The 15,911-nt window shown below is 37.8% G+C and overlaps 1 protein-coding gene and 1 long non-coding RNA gene across 2 annotated transcripts in view; one reads left to right on the top strand and one right to left on the bottom strand.

Moving 5' to 3' along the window:
* Window positions 1-4,048, top strand: part of LOC128018784 (uncharacterized) — a 21,095-nt gene extending 17,047 nt beyond the window's left edge. Inside the window, exons 2-3 of the long non-coding RNA XR_008184982.1 lie at window positions 3,554-3,657; window positions 3,801-4,048. This is a non-coding gene — a long non-coding RNA (uncharacterized LOC128018784). The remainder of the gene's footprint in view (window positions 1-3,553; window positions 3,658-3,800) is intronic.
* Window positions 4-15,911, bottom strand: LOC128018781 (procollagen galactosyltransferase 2). The gene is made up of 12 exons (XM_052604536.1): window positions 15,626-15,911; window positions 7,653-7,763; window positions 6,972-7,089; window positions 6,656-6,790; window positions 6,258-6,462; window positions 4,810-4,929; window positions 4,055-4,128; window positions 3,788-3,894; window positions 3,544-3,676; window positions 2,762-2,889; window positions 2,425-2,631; window positions 4-1,330 (listed from the first exon to the last, which is right to left on the bottom strand). Exons 1-12 carry the CDS (start codon window positions 15,853-15,855, stop codon window positions 1,057-1,059), a joined length of 1,842 nt encoding a protein of 613 aa, XP_052460496.1. The 5' UTR covers window positions 15,856-15,911; the 3' UTR covers window positions 4-1,056.

The following is a 15,911-nucleotide window of genomic DNA, read 5'->3' as shown; positions in this document are numbered from 1 at the left end:
GCATTATATTATTGATCAGTCAGTTTTATTGAATGAGCCCACCACCAGCACCAAGACATCTTCAGACATCAAAGAAGGAAATGAAAACAAAGGTCAGAGAACAGGAGCCAGCCTGCTGAGAGGAAAAATACGAGCGAGTTTGCATCCAGCCATTTCAAATTATGATAGTTGACATAATACCCAGCAGAATCTTACACTTTTTAAAGAAAAATGAGCCTCTTGGAATATTAGGAATTAGTGACAATATGATGTTCACAATAACACAGAAACACCTTTTGTCTCGCAAACACTTTAAACTAGATAGAGTAAAGCTGCTCTTATTCATTTGAAAAAACATACTTAATGACCAGTGAATGTTTGTCAAAAGTCACTTGTTATCCTTTTAAGACAATTTAACACATTTTAGAGTTTTAAATCCAATACAACTGATGTGAAAACGGCAGATTCGAACAAGCTCCCCACAAAAGTATGTAATTAATGCTCTCAATTTATGGCTCTAATATATATTTGACACGTGAACAACATTGAAAAGTGATTTTGTGATGCTATTAAAATATATCAACTTAAAATATATAATTTCCTTCCTGATGATATACAGTAGAAATGTGGACAGGCTGTAGGATTCTTTTATTCAGTACTCTGCGCATAAACCATATCTGTTTTTACATTACAAAATTAAAGAAAACGTTAAAATAAAGATTTGAATGTAATCTGTTCATCCACTAGCAAACCCAAATCTAACTCCCATATGTCTATGTTCCTGCATCCAGTCCTTCTCCAGTGTCTTCTTCCTTCAAACACTTTGAAGTGTTCACCAGGGACAGTCTGGTCCCTCAATGTCTCTGGAAGACATGATGAAATAAATAAAGTGGAAATAAAAAGAGCTTGTGTGTCTTTGGTCCAAATCAACCAGCCAGCCAATGGTGTTTGAGCATCCCAGCCAGCTGTCATGCTATTGGCTGAAGTGTGGCAAGGAGGAGGGGATTACTGGACATTGAGGAATGAGCTGTCTGTGTGTTGTCATTCAGTTGTGTAGTTTGAGAACATTTTGAGGTCTCAGAGTTCGTCTCGAGAGGCTCGGGATGCAGGCGGTGGTGTGTCCCCGGTGACACTATTTTGAGCAACGGAGCGAATATGTGCCTGCTGAGCAGTTTTTTTAGCAAACTGTCTGTCCCAGTCTGTACTGATGTCCTCGTCATCCCATATAGTGGAGGTCTCTGTGTCACTAAAGTAACCTGGCTCGCCCGTATAGTGCGTTGGGAACAACAGCAGCGGCTCAACAGAGAAAGCACGCAAATCTCTGGGATCAAAGTGAGACATGTATGCCACACTGAGAGAGAAACAGAGAGAGAGAGCAAGAATGAGAGAGGAAAAAAGAAAAGCCATTAGAAAAATTACACAATTACTGTATATAATGTTTTTAATAAAATTAATTAGTGTGATGGCAAAGCTAATTTTCAACTGCCATTACTTAATACATCCTTGCTTAATAAAAGTATAAAATTATATATATATATATATATATATATATATATATATATATATATATATATATATATATATATATATATATATATGTGTGTATATGTGTATATGTATGTATAAATATATAAACCTTACTGACCCTAAACCTTTAAAACTTAGTATATATCATCTTAAAATCTGCTTAATTTCAATACTAACGTTTTACATTAATGTTTATTTAGTACTATTTGGGTATTATGGGTATCCCTAGCTAATTGACATGAAAACATTGCATTATTTACTAATATTTATGCTAACTGAACACTAAATTTACACACTTTGGGCCACACAATGACTCTTTCTCTCTCTCTCTCTCTCACACACACACACACACACACACACACCCTACAAACACACAGAAAGTTGAGTATATTTATACAGTAATCCATCTGTCTTACACCAATGGCCCTTCCCCCCAACTCAGAGAACCATCAATGGGAATTTTGTCCCTTGAATGCCGGTAACAGGAAGAACTGGTCCTTCCCAAAATTCCTCAAAGTAGAGAGAGAGACCCAGAGAATGCAAGACAACAGACGAGAAGGACCGCAAGGAACTGAGGGTGTTAGGTGAGAGAGAGAAGTGCTGGGGGCACAGCTAGTGCTCTGCAGGCCTCCCAATAGAGGAAACTGGGTAGAAAGGCAGTCATTGTAGGGACACCATGCTTTTTTTCCCACTCTGAACAATCTAGCACTGTCTGTCCCACTCAACAGTACAGCCTCAACGTGTAACTGTGTGTAAAATCTTCTGAAAAACATGTATCCATCCTTACATTAATGTATCTATTCATTGACTGATTGATCCATCCATACCTTCATCCATCCATCCATCCATCTAGCCAGTGATCTATCTATCTATCCACTGATCCATCCATGCATTTGTCTATCCATGCATCACACTCACTTTGGGTGTTTGTTGAACATGACTGGCAGGAACTCATCCACAGGGAGCATCTTGCTGAAGGGCTGAGCAGCGAGGAGTTTCTTGGCCCCCTGCTGTGAAAGGGCATAACCTAGAGTCCAATATGAGTAATCAGCTTCCACCAGATTATTAACTCCCTCTACAGACACCTCTGGCTGAGCTACTTGCATCCGCTTACGGCCCACATATCTATGGAGAGAGAAGAAGAAAGAAAGAGATGTAGAAAGAGAGAAATGTAGAAAGAGAAAGATCAATTATGCTTTTGTGAGTGGTGAAAACGTCTCATTGTTTGCTTGTTTTCAGCTGGTCTTGTTCTTACATGAGGTCCCAGTTCAGATGAGCTTTTGCAACGTCCTCCATGATGGTTTGTAACCTCCTTTTAAATCGAGGCTCAAACCTCACGTCATCCTCCAACACCAGCACATGCTGCAGACCCCTCTCCACCACCTGTCACACACACAAACACACACAGTAAGCAGAAAATGATTTATCTGTTGAAAAATCTTGTTTCAGAAAATGGAAAAATGTAATGGAGTGTTGCTCGTCTGACTGAGATTAACTGGACAATTATACTTAATTATACGCTTGGCTTATATAAAACACCAATTAACAGTGAAAAGCTTTCAGAGGCCAAAAAACAGAGGCCAAAAATAAAGACACAGGGAGTCCAGTGTGCACAGATCTTTCTGCCAACATAGTATTCTTTGTTTTAAAGCATTAGAGGCACAAATTCCATGATTTTGCTTTAGCAATGTGGTCTGAGAAAATCAGCTGATCATCAATCATAACTCCAAGGCTTCTTAGAAATAAACATTTAAACCAGTAATATTCTTTAATTAATAGGAAGTATACGTTTCCTATTTAAAGTTTTACACACACAAAAATCGGAAATTGTATTAAAACACATCATAAATGTTTCAAAAACTGAAAACTTTATGCAACATTAAAAGAAAATAAATCACTAAAACTTTACCTCCGTTGGTTGACAAGGACATTTTCTTTCATTGATTATTTATTGGAAGAAAAATTAAAATACTTGAGCTGTATTCCGTACCTTATTCACGTGGAGTTGCAAATGTTTATATGTGAGTGTGTCCGTACCTGTTTCCAGGTGAAGTGGTGGCTGAGGAAGCAGCCAATCTCTCCACGCGTCAGCACCCTACCAGAATATGGATCTTTATATCCAGGCATCATTTCTATACCTAGAGCTTGAAGGTGAGATGTATTCAGAGCCCTGACAGGGAATAATCAGTTTGAATTACTTTCACTGAAATTGTTCTGCCACGTTTCAAAATACCCAAACATCACAAATGTGACTCCACAGAACATCCCCCTGATGACTTACTTCCCATCTACAGCATCAACCAGCGTAGCCTCAAGACCCAGCACCGCCATTGTGTTCAACATCCGTTCCCTCCGGTCCAACCTCCGCTTCAGATTAATCAGAAAGATCTGAGCAGAAAAGAGAACGAGAGAGTCTGAGGAATGAAGCAGGGCACAGTAAGAAAATGTCACTTCAAAGAAGCATAAATCAGCTGAGGTTTTTATGCTGCTGAATAACTATCATGAGTGTCCAGTCAAGCAAGACATTCCAGAAGTTTTGCTCTCTTACCTCGTCAAAGCCCATCTTGTCCTGGGGTATTGGTGGAGTGAAGAGAAACTCAGAGGGATTTATGTTATGATCAACTGCGAGAAAAGGCATTTTAGTCGTATTAAATGCACATCTTGCAATCACACGTTGGAACAGAACGAAATGTAAATAAAACCTCCAATTAATGGAGGTTGAAAATATAAAGTGTAAAAGTAAAAAAAAAGTTAAAGTGCTGGAAAAAGGAGGTTTATTAGGGGCAGTGGCCATGGGTGTGCTTCTTATGGGTGTGTGTGTGTGTGTGTGTTTGCCGAACATTGTAGGGACCAGGCAACCAGGAGAAAATGGCTTGATAAAAACTCAAGTGTCAGTAAGATTTTCTATTCAAAGAATCCTGAAAAAAAATCATGATATCCACACACACACACACACAGAAACACAAATAATAATAAAAATATACAAATATTTTACACAATTCAGCTTTGCATCACAGAAATAAATGAAATAAAAAATAGAAAAGTTATTTAAAATTGTAATAATATTTCATATAATTACTGTTTTTAATGCGTTTCTGATCAAATAAACTCAGCTTTGCAGAGCATAAAAGCCTTCTTTCAAAAGCATTTAAAAATGTAACCAACCCCAAAATTTTGAACTGTAGTGAACGAATAAATATCTATGCTTTAATGAGTATTTAATGTGTGTGTGTGTGTGTGTGTGTGTTTGTGTTTGTGTTTGCGTGTGTGTGTGTGTGTGTGTGTGTGAATGATAATACCCACTCATGGCCTCAGTGACGGTGTGTTTGAAACTCTCCTCCTCTTCTTCTAAACTCTGCTGGGCCTTCAGAGGTACAGGCAGAAAACCGTAATGTTCTCTGTTACACACATACATCTGAACACCTACAGAAAAAACAACAGCATGCATTGTTTTCATACATGAAATGCATCTGCATGCAAACACTGTATATCTCACATACTTCTATGCAACCTATGTAGTCCCAGCCAAAACAACAAGAAACATGATTACATCATTAATGTGTTTGTGTGGTTTTGTGTTGTCAGGGTATATATTTATGGGTGTGTCTGGAGTCATGGTTTGTCAGCTTTGAGTTAGATGTGTGTGTGTATATGATTTACTTTAAATCCACTGCATGCTCTCTTTCTCTCTCACTTTTACATGCATTATTTCCTTAACTGAACATCCACAAACACCCAAAGAGGTAATAAAATTCCCAGCTGGAGCTGGTTACATTAGCCACAAGATTATCCGACATTAAAGCTGTTACACTACTGAGCTGGACAGTTGGAGGTGCAGTGATTTATGTGTCTAAACCGTGTCTGTTCTGGGGCCCCATAAACCGAAGAACACTACTCTTAACTGCATTCATCTGTTTCTTCTGAAAACATTCTGTGCTTAAAAGCACTCATTTCGAAAACAACTCACGCACTTAAAACAATAAAATACCAACACTTGCAATAATATTCAATGGTTTAGCATTAGTTTAATGCGATAGGTATCATAACCAAACAATGAAAAATACTATAATACCAGATTTGATCTAGCTTAATGTTAAATTAATGTTAAATATAAATTTACACAACAACAAAAAAGGATTTTACATAAATAGAATAAATGACATTTATGTGTAAATTTTAAGAGTGCCTGCTATATGAATAATGCAATGTAATAGATACTGTTGTTCATTTATAATGCATTAATATTATAATATTAGATTTTATTATTTGATTTTTGCATTTAGGCATTAACTTGAATTATACTTACCGTATTTTCCGAACTATAAGTCGCACTATTTTTCATAGTTTGGCTGGTCCTGCGACTTATAGTCAGGTGCGACTTATTTATCAAAATTAATTTGACATGAACCAAGAGAAAACATTACCGTCTACAGCCACAAGAGGGCGCTCTATGCTGCTCATCGCTCCTGTAGTCTACCCCTGAGCAGGGTAGAGCGCCCTCTCGCGGCTGTAGATGGTAATATTTTCTCTTGGTTCTGAATAAATGTGACTTATAGTCCAGTGCAACTTAAATATGTTTTTTTCCTCGTCATGATGTATTTTTGGACTGATGCCACTTATACTCAGGTGCGACTTATAGTCCGAAAAAAACTGCAATTAAACCATACTTTATGTTATCTATAAAACACTATAGTCTAGAAAAAACATATAATTAGATAAATACACATCATTTTTAATGGACCGTCTCTCACCAGCTTGTCGCGCGGAGAACGCAAAGACCATGATGTCATCAAACGCCCAGCTGTAGTCAGGGTGAGGTGGGTGGAAAGCCATGTCGAGAGTGGCACTACGTCTCAGATCCAACAGGAATGTGGAGTGCACCATGGGAACCGGGAAACAGCCCAAACGCTTCCACTCACGGATAGGCTGGTAGTCTGGGGTGCGCTTGTAATAACCCTGAGAAAATGGTAAAGATAACATGTCATTGAAGCAATGCTCACAAACTGTTTTATTGTGAACGTTGAATGTACATTTAAGTTTTATTTTGAATAGAATGCAATGAGAATAGAATTAGAATTTGTATTTGTGGGTGTACTATCCCTTTAATATATTACACGCTGAGCCTGTTTCTGAGGTGACCAATCTTTACCTGAGGTGTGATGCCACACCAGAAGTTTGAGTAGAGGGATCGGGAATCTAACATGGGCGCCACCAGTGTGAAATTCTCTGCCATCATGAGATCCAGCACCCGTGGGTTGGTCAGAAGGTTATCACTGTCAACATACTGAGAAACAAAGAGAGAGGTAAAGCTGGAGAGCTGTAGTTTTGCATAAAAATACCAATTTAGTGTCAACGTGAGTGTCATGAGGTATAAGGGCTGGAGTAATCTTGAGGTACTTGAGGTTTTTATTTAACATGGATGTAACAATAAGTCAGTTATGACAAAAATGGCAGTGTGATCTCACCAGTATATAATCAGCCCAGCGCTCTCGTGCAGTCTTCAGTGCCGCCTGCCTGAGCTTCATTACATGATTGAAACGAGATGGAGCCCAGTGTTTCGGCCCCCACTCATCCATGTATGACCTTAAAAAAAAAATGCATACATGCATACTCTTTCTACTCCTATAATAAACCTTATTATCTTCAACATATGTACAGCACTACTGTTGTTTTTGGCCATTGTGTTAATTTGACATTTTAATTTTAACACAAATGGGACATTGCTACTTCTCTTATGAGCATGGCAAGGAGAGTTTTCAGTGCAAAAACTGAATCACTCAATGAAACATTTCATTTTAAACATCATATGACTTCAGAAGATTCTGAATATAGCGTATGAATCATATGGAACACTTTTATGATACGTTTATGTTGATATAGTATCATATTTTGTAGATTTGGTACATGAAAATGAGTATATTACTACTTATATAAATATAACGAAGAGTTCTACAAAACTATAATTTTTTTGTTCCATGAAAGTTCCAGGTTTGGAACATAACAGGTTTAGATTATTCTTTTAAACCTTGTTCTAGAAATCATTAGATTTGGATGGGAAAGACATTAGTAGACTTTTGCTGATTCCTGACATAAACAGGCATTAATGCTAACTGACTTTGTTCTTGAGCAAGATCTTTTTAACCAACCGTGGCTCATCCATGGGCCTCCACTCCACGTAATGGTATCTGCTCTGGCTGTTCTTCAGCCATTCTCTCAGCATGGCTGTGGTGTTGTCCACATTATGGTCCGTTGCAGCCCTTCAAGAAACGACAAAGGAGGATTTACATCATTTTAACATAAACACCACAAACTCCAAATACACTGCTACTCATTAGGAGCAGTGAAAGTGAGCGTCCCTCAGGCAAGGGTGGAACAGTGCACAATATGTTTAGAGTTAGTATTTCTTTCTCCTACACACGAAGAAGTCAAAAGTACTAGCTGAAAACGCTAGCAAGCAGCTAGTGCTGTATTGCTAGGGCTGATAAATTCCTGAGGCATGGCTATGGGCTTGCGAGGAAGTGAGAGATTTAACAACAGCTTGCCAACAGCAGCTTGTGAAAGGTAAAAGACGTATTGTCTAAGTTTCATTTCAGCATTTCAAGAGCATAGCTTAGCATAATTAAATATCTTACTAGCAGAGGTGAAGTGCAAGTTTCATAAAACAATACTATACTATGCCTTACAAAACATTAAACAAAACACAACTACTCCAGGTTTTGAAGTTCAAAGTGATGAACCGACAAACAGTGTGACATAACCGTGAGTTTTCCCAGCATTACTACTCTGTGGCTTGTGGAGATCACATGTTAACACTGACACAAGCACACAAACACATTCAGTGTCCTCAGACGTTTGGCTGTGCCAGTGGAAACCTTTACTGCACAGGGACTCTGCAGTAAAACCATTTGGGAAAGAACCAACAAATATTGACATCACCTCAGTCGTCACATTCACATTTCCTCACCCCACCTTTACCAGAAATAAAATTCAATTGGTGTGCATATTCATATTTATAAAGCATTACAGGATGTTCTGAAGCAGTAGCAGGATGACACTTGAGGCAACAGGGGGAAATTAGCTGAACTACATTTAACCTAATGTGAATTTTTTTTTTTTTTTAAATGTAAAAAATTAATAACCCGCCTTTTTTATTATTATCATTATTTTCAAGTACTAATCAAGTTACTAAATTGATTTAAATTAATTACATTATTTACTTGATTTAAAGCATAAACTTAACTAAATTTACTCTAAACAAGACAAAACATGAGTTTGTTAACAATATATTCTCTGGTGAAAAAGTCTATTTTGTGCCATTGTACTTCAAGGAAACTGACATTCTTTTTAAAATGTTTAGATATTTTTAGCAAGAAAAATGTATTATTATTATATTTTTCATTTATTTAAAGCATTAACTTTACTAAATTTACTTAGATCTTTGCATAAAACAAGACAAAACATGAATCTATTCCCAATAAATTATAAATATATATTTATTTAGTTATTTTCAGGGATTTTTTTTACTTTGAGAGACATTTCCACCCTATTTCCGCTGCCGCCTTTCAAATCTACACCTACGTCTGCCTTGAACATCTGCAGTGAATAATACTAGTGTAAACCCAGAAATACACATATAACTCCCACAAACAAACATTGTCAGACAATAGATAACAGTTTATGCAGTGTGTGCATCTAAGAAAACTCATATTATTGCATGCTTCATCTTTAAATAACAAGTGATAGACCAGCTATTCAACACTACAGCTGCTATTTTGTCACTCACACAAACAGACAATTACCCAAGCAAGACAGTCTCGCTCTTAACAACATATTCTGACAAAGAGTGACGAAAATACAGGCCAAGATGATATATATGTGTTTTAAGTATGCTTTATGGGTGTCCAAGATTTTATGAGATGTAGAAAAGCAAAGGGAACTGACAGCATCGTGCTTGGTAAGCAGTCTGGTTCTTTATCACTGGTTTGAAACACCTGACACACAGGTAATTACAGGTAATGCAGTGTCAAATAGATCACTGCTTTCAGACACACACTTTTCTGGTGACTTCAGCGAATCTAAGTGTGCTACAGTTGTTTTAAAGGAAAACAGGCCTTCGAGCTGCAATCACTTTTCCAGAACATCTGTGAAAAATCCATTAAAATCAGAGTAAACAATTAGGCAGAAAAGCAAAAGAGCTCATGCCTTTTATTATACGAGGATAGATACACGTGCGTTAGAGATTTATTTGCATGCAATTCTTATACTATATGTTCAGTTCTCTGTTCATTCTAGTTCAGCATTTATGTTAATTAAATAAATATGTTGTGGTTTTTATCACACTGCTGCAACAAATATAAACATCTGGAATATTTGGACTCACTGGATCTCTTTAAATGACTCTCTAATGGCAAATGATTGCACATGTGTTCTTCTCCGACCCTCCTGGGGAGAGACACACACCATGCATTTCGGGTTATGCTGCTCCAGGACAAGGAAAAACTGCACCTATACAAATAGTGAAGTGTGCAAGATTTATGATTTATGCATGACTTTATGATTCATTACTATATGCTCACATTATGTCTGTATGTCTTATGACTGTAAATGGGGAAGGAGCAAATGGGGAAATGTCATGAAGGACATGTCTGGGTCATTATTCTCCTAAAATCAAAGTACTAAAATTTGTATAAAAACATTAAGCTCATCTTTAAGACCATTAAAAAAAAGTGTTTTTAGTAAAAAAAAGTATATGTATTTTTTACTTTCATCATAACAATAAAAATATACCCAGGCATGTTTTTTTTTTTTTTCCATTTTTGATTCACCTTAATGTAAGCACATTTGAACAAATGTGAGTGTAATTCTATGAAGTCTTTGAGGCTGTGTCTTAACTCTGGCTGCAGGAGGCAACACTCATATTCATGACCGGACAGGCAAACAGACGAAGGAATTTGAACATGCTAGTGTATGAATGACTCAAACTTTTTGTTTATGAAGGTAAACCAGACACATTCTCCTCACCTTTCACTCTCACCTCTCGTTCCCTAACAAATTTCCACACCCAGGGGCAAAAACAGACTGCTGACACTGACCGCGTTACATTCTACAATATTATTTAGGTGCTTTTCCCAATCTGTACACTGATTTATATGCGTTTTATTGTTTGGGAAACAAATCCTCAGTCCAAGCAGCAATTCATCTTTTTGATATTTTACTGCTAAACACCTTTTACTACTGAAAGTTATACTACTTGCAATATCCCGTAACTGGACCTTGAAATATAGGTTATTAAAAGTGTTAGGGATGTATGTGTGTGTGTCAGTATATTAATCTCTAAGTTTGTATGTGTGCACTCCTGCAGCGTTTGGAGGAAGCAGGACTTTGCTAATGAAAACTTGATTTTCTTTCACCGCCCCTTTTGATGTTTATAGTAAGTCTCCAGCTCATTATCTGACTGCCCTGGGCTCACTCTCTCTTTTTATCTCAGTTACTCCTCCATGTCTTTATTGACAGCATCTGGACACCACATGCTACTCACCTACAAACATGCACATCTTATACTTTCTCCACCTGCACAGAACAGCCGTCAGAGATAAAGAGGACTATCCCTTAACACAAGAAGCAGAGAGGTTTGAGTAAAAACAAAGAGACGACATGAAATAGCCCGTACATAAACCAGTAAAAGAGATAGGGGAAAGTCTTCTACTGTTCAAACTATACGCATTAGAACACAAAAAATTGACAAAGCATACTACTGCATAAGAAAAAAAAAAAAAGTATATATACATATACATATACATACATACATATATATATATATATATATATATATATATATATATATATATATATATATATATATATAATGGAATTAAAACTAAAGTTTCTAAATATCAATGAGAATGTCCATTAGTTCGAACTCAGACAGTTAAAAATGTGTGTGTGTATATACGTGTATGTGTGTGTGTGTGTGCAGTGCGTCTGTTCCCATGTGTGAGCTGACGTGGCTGCCTGGCTCTGTAGACTCAGGAGGGGGCAAAGGGGCTTGTGAAACCCTTGGTGTACTCAAATTCCTCCAGCCACCCTCTGTCAACACAGCTCTCCCATGTCACAAAAAAAACCCATCTAGAGTGTGATGCTAGTTTATCCCCCCTCATGACATTTGATGAAACATCTTTTTTTGCAAGTACATAACCACATTCACATTAAATAATACTGCACACTAGGGCTCAGAGATCCATCCAGAACACTTTAACTTAAGCTGCTTTTCAATGAGTCAACAAAAGTGGTCAAAAAAAGATGAAACCCTTAAAACTGCATTTCCCTGCCAATAACCTTGAAATACCTCACAATATGTCCCTGCAGATGCACGCCTATCTTTTGCCACGTGTGCCATTTGGGACAGCCTAAAACAACTGTCTGTGACTATGACAAAAGGCCTATATAATAGGCCTATATAATACCTGAAGAAAATTATAAAGTTTCCAAATATTTCATTAGCAGCTGCATTTGGACCTCAGAACATTTTGAATCAACAGAACCATAAAATGTCATGTGACTAAACACTCCAAAATTGCAAAAAAATTACGCAATGAAAATGCTGCAATATCTACTACACTATATACAGCAAAGATACTTTTTAAGCCTAGATTGTGTAGTCACAGCCTTTACAAGCAGGTTCTAATAGGGTCATGCTAAAAGGCCAACCTTGACAGTCTGATCTAGTTCTAAGTTAAAATATTAAATTGTTCAGTCCTGACAGAGTCTCATAGTATTGTGCAGATTATTTGATCACCTGGCCTGACCCAAAACACTGCACACCAATAAACTACTATTCCAGCTCGACTCTAGACTGCCATGAATAAAGGCAGCAATCACCCTGCTGTCTGGACTTTTATGCACTATTGTTCCTCTACTCTTGAACCCCTGCTGGGTTAAGGACTTTTGAGTTTTGGGTGGATGGGATGGACAATTGAATTGAGGTAACAGTTTTTGGAAAAAGCTGGAACTGGTTCTGCACACGTTGAAAAAATACAAATAAACTAACTGTACTGAAGAACTGCAGAAATGCAGTTAGACCCCATCAAACACTGAGCCAGGGTTTTAATTACAGCAAAGCTTATGAAAAAACCTAATATAAAACACAAACACACAGCTCTGATGACATACACATAATCATTCACAGATCAATACCCAACAAATCTGTCCTTTTCTCAAGCCCTTTGTTATAGCTATTCAGTAATGCTTTATTTAACCTAAAAAAATGCCCAGCATTCCTCAACAAGAGCATCATATCAGCCTGAATGAATCTGAAGTGAAACTACCCGCACAGCTGTCAAAATGATCAGATCATAGAGAAAAGGCTATAGTGAAGAGACACAAAAGAGCAGTCTGGTCTTATAAACAAGGCTGTGTTCAGTAATTCTGACTGTTATTCAATCAGTCATGTCTAACTTATGTCAAAAGCTGTGTTGGCACCATTAGCTTGAACACAGTTTAATTACAGGACTGTGCCTTTAGGGAACATAATGCTGGATTCACACTTTTCCATTTTTATAACTTGGAGGGATAGTTCACCGAACAATGAAAATGTGATATTTAACTACTTACCCCAAGAGCATCCAAGATGTAATTTGACACCATTGACACTCTTTCTACAATCTCATTTAGGAGAGTCAATTATCTATTTGAGAGATAGGTGGCGGTAATGCACTAATCCACCGTAAAGCAAGAAGAAGAAGACGCCTCACCTGCTGTGTTTTGAGGAGGAGCTCAGACAGTTCAGGCATTGCAGTGCATCAGATGTAAATAACTATATAAATACTGTTCAGTTTCTTGCACAGACTGATCATTTTGTGTCTTTATACATCAGTGTTTCGCCACAAGCCGCAGGGTTTAATTTTGTTTGTTTTACTGTATGCCGTGATTCCCACCCACTTGCATTATATGACTAACAGACTGCAATGGTTTTATTAAAAAAATCTCAGTTTGTGTTTTACTGATGAAACAGTCACCTACTGTACATCTTGGATGCCCTAGGGGTAAGCAGATAAACATCAAATTTTAATTTTTGGGTGAACTATCCCTTTAATACCATCTGAGCCATTAATCAAGACACTGTCAGAGGAGATTGCCTTCTCTGTCTCCTTTGTTAGCGCTAACAATTCTCTTCAGCATTACAGAGGTTTAAGCCAAACAATCACAGAAACTCTAACTGTAATCAAAGTTCCTTTAAAGTAGTGACAGATCTTTTTGTCCTTATTGTGATATACATCCGAGTGAAACAGATTATCGAAAAGACTTTCCATCAGTTGTTGGTTGGATGGAGGCAGATCTGAATGCGATCTTGAATTTTTATTTCATGCCGACCATCTTGGTTACCATTTTTAGTAGTTACCTACAAGTACAACTATTATTTACTTGACTAACAAATCTCCAAAAGTGTTAGTAAAGATTACAATATATGTGTCATAAATTTTGCTTATTCAGTTTAAATTATGCTGTTTAACATTATTTTTCAGCTTAGTTAAGTTAACTCTTCCATCTCATACTGACTTTGATCCAATCTGAGATATTTCCATAACAAATGAGAGAAGACAAAGTGTGTCAGAGAGATGTCTTTGTGGGTGACCTTTGCATGTGGTCAATAGAGATGGAATGCAGATTGTTAGGGCATGTAATTTTCAACAGTTCCCCTCCTCTGCCCTTTCCTCTCACTCCATCCTTTCCTTCCCATAATTCTCCACATTCTTTTGACTTTCAGCCTGTCATTTGACTGCTGCGTTTGTTCCGTTAACTCCTGAAAATCTCCAAAATAGTACATATAAATGTCCACAGGCAGCTAAAGTTGCCATGACATAAAAAATGGATGTTTTCTAGATGGATGTTATAAACAAATAATTTTTGTTGTTGCTGACTTGTATTGTTAAATCAAAATGTCATAACCAGTGTGAACCACAGTCTTCTCTCATGTGACATATGCAGGACTTCTGTGCGACTTCACCTGAGCTCATCTGCATCCACTTTTGATTGCAACACCTACATCTCAAAATCCAATCAACAAACGAAGGACAGAACACTCACATGTACATCACAATAAGGGAATAAAAAGATCTTGCTGCTACTTCCATGCGACTTTACATTGAATATTATTAAAACAGCAAGTTAGTGGACCTTATACATTATAGTGAAAATGATATGCAAGAGGATTCAAAATCCATTACTCTTCATAAATGTGTGCCTCACTCTGAACACTCCCCAGCTAAAACCTGCCAGAAGAAATACATTTTTAAAAAATAGTAAAACATAAGGCATAACAGTGGAGTGGAGTGTACAGTCAGCCCAAACATAAGGAACTGAATGTTTTCCAATCAAAGCAGTTCTGCTCAGATTGTAGAGCGGCATTAGAAAAGAGAGGAAGCTGAAATTAAAGTGGGTGTCTGTGTGTGCCTCCAACCACTGATTTGGAAAGAAATGTAAATCAAACAGTTTACAGTAGGGAAAGCTGAAGGGAAGGGAGTACAGTTTCATAGATGATGCTGCTGATTATCTTTGGTAACCTGTATACACGCTTGAGAAAGTCACCACAGCAACGGTACGCAGCTCCAGTGATTTTATATGTTTTAGAAAAAAAAAATATCACTAATATCTCATTAATTATTACACACCGACAGATTAAAGTATCCTATGTAACAAAACAAGACGGATGGTGGCGGCAGTGCGATCGTCAAATGATTGCCTCCAGAAAATGATGCTGACAGAAATTCTCCTAAAACTCTAATTATAAAGAGAACCAACAGGACATATGTTACTTAGCCAGCAAACGGCTTTCATCTTCATTTAACATGTGATTAAATCCGTGCACACGCGCGGACACAGTGCAGTAAACCCGCTTTAACAGGTCTGCTTCACGCAGACAGCGGCGTCTCTGTTCCTCTATCTGCCAGAAGGTTTTCATTAACCAAACCTTACCTGCGCGCGCTCCACAATAACTCCACTATGCACACAGACCTTCTCAGTTTTCAGCCACCACGCTTGCTGCAAAGCAAACCATCTCATCACACACATCATGCGTTCTCTACAGCAGCATTCCAATAAAGTCCAGTTTGGAGATTCTCACCATATCGCAATCCGGTCCTTCGGGTAGTCCAGGCGGTCGATACAGCCCAGGTAGTACGGCAGGCTGTGCGCCGAGTTCCGAGCCAGAATCACGATCATGACTTTGGGCTTGAGCAGTGAGGATTCGGGAACGGGATTGGGGTCCTGCACGTGAGCCACAAGCTCCCCACGGCAGTTTTGCGCCACCAGAGCGTAAATTACAGCCACCAACAGGAATCCCTCAGCCGGCATCTCTGCCTGATGGACACCGCTGTCACAGCCTGAACGGTGTGTGTGTGTGTGTGTGT

This window comes from Carassius gibelio, chromosome A8, assembly GCF_023724105.1.
Source record: "Carassius gibelio isolate Cgi1373 ecotype wild population from Czech Republic chromosome A8, carGib1.2-hapl.c, whole genome shotgun sequence".
Lineage (NCBI taxonomy): Eukaryota > Metazoa > Chordata > Actinopteri > Cypriniformes > Cyprinidae > Carassius > Carassius gibelio.
Note: the sequence above shows the minus strand (reverse complement) of the source record. Positions and strands in the feature narration are given on the sequence as shown.

Coding starts and splice junctions, on each gene's coding strand:
- LOC128018781 (XM_052604536.1), bottom strand. CDS start 15,855: ATGCCGGCTGAGGGATTCCTGTTGGTGGCTGTAATTTACGCTCTGGTG. Junction 7,764..15,625: donor AAGGACCGGATTGCGATATG/GTGAGAATCTCC, acceptor CGTTTCTTGAAG/GGCTGCAACGGACCATAATG. Junction 6,791..6,971: donor GCTGGGCTGATTATATACTG/GTGAGATCACAC, acceptor TTTGTTTCTCAG/TATGTTGACAGTGATAACCT.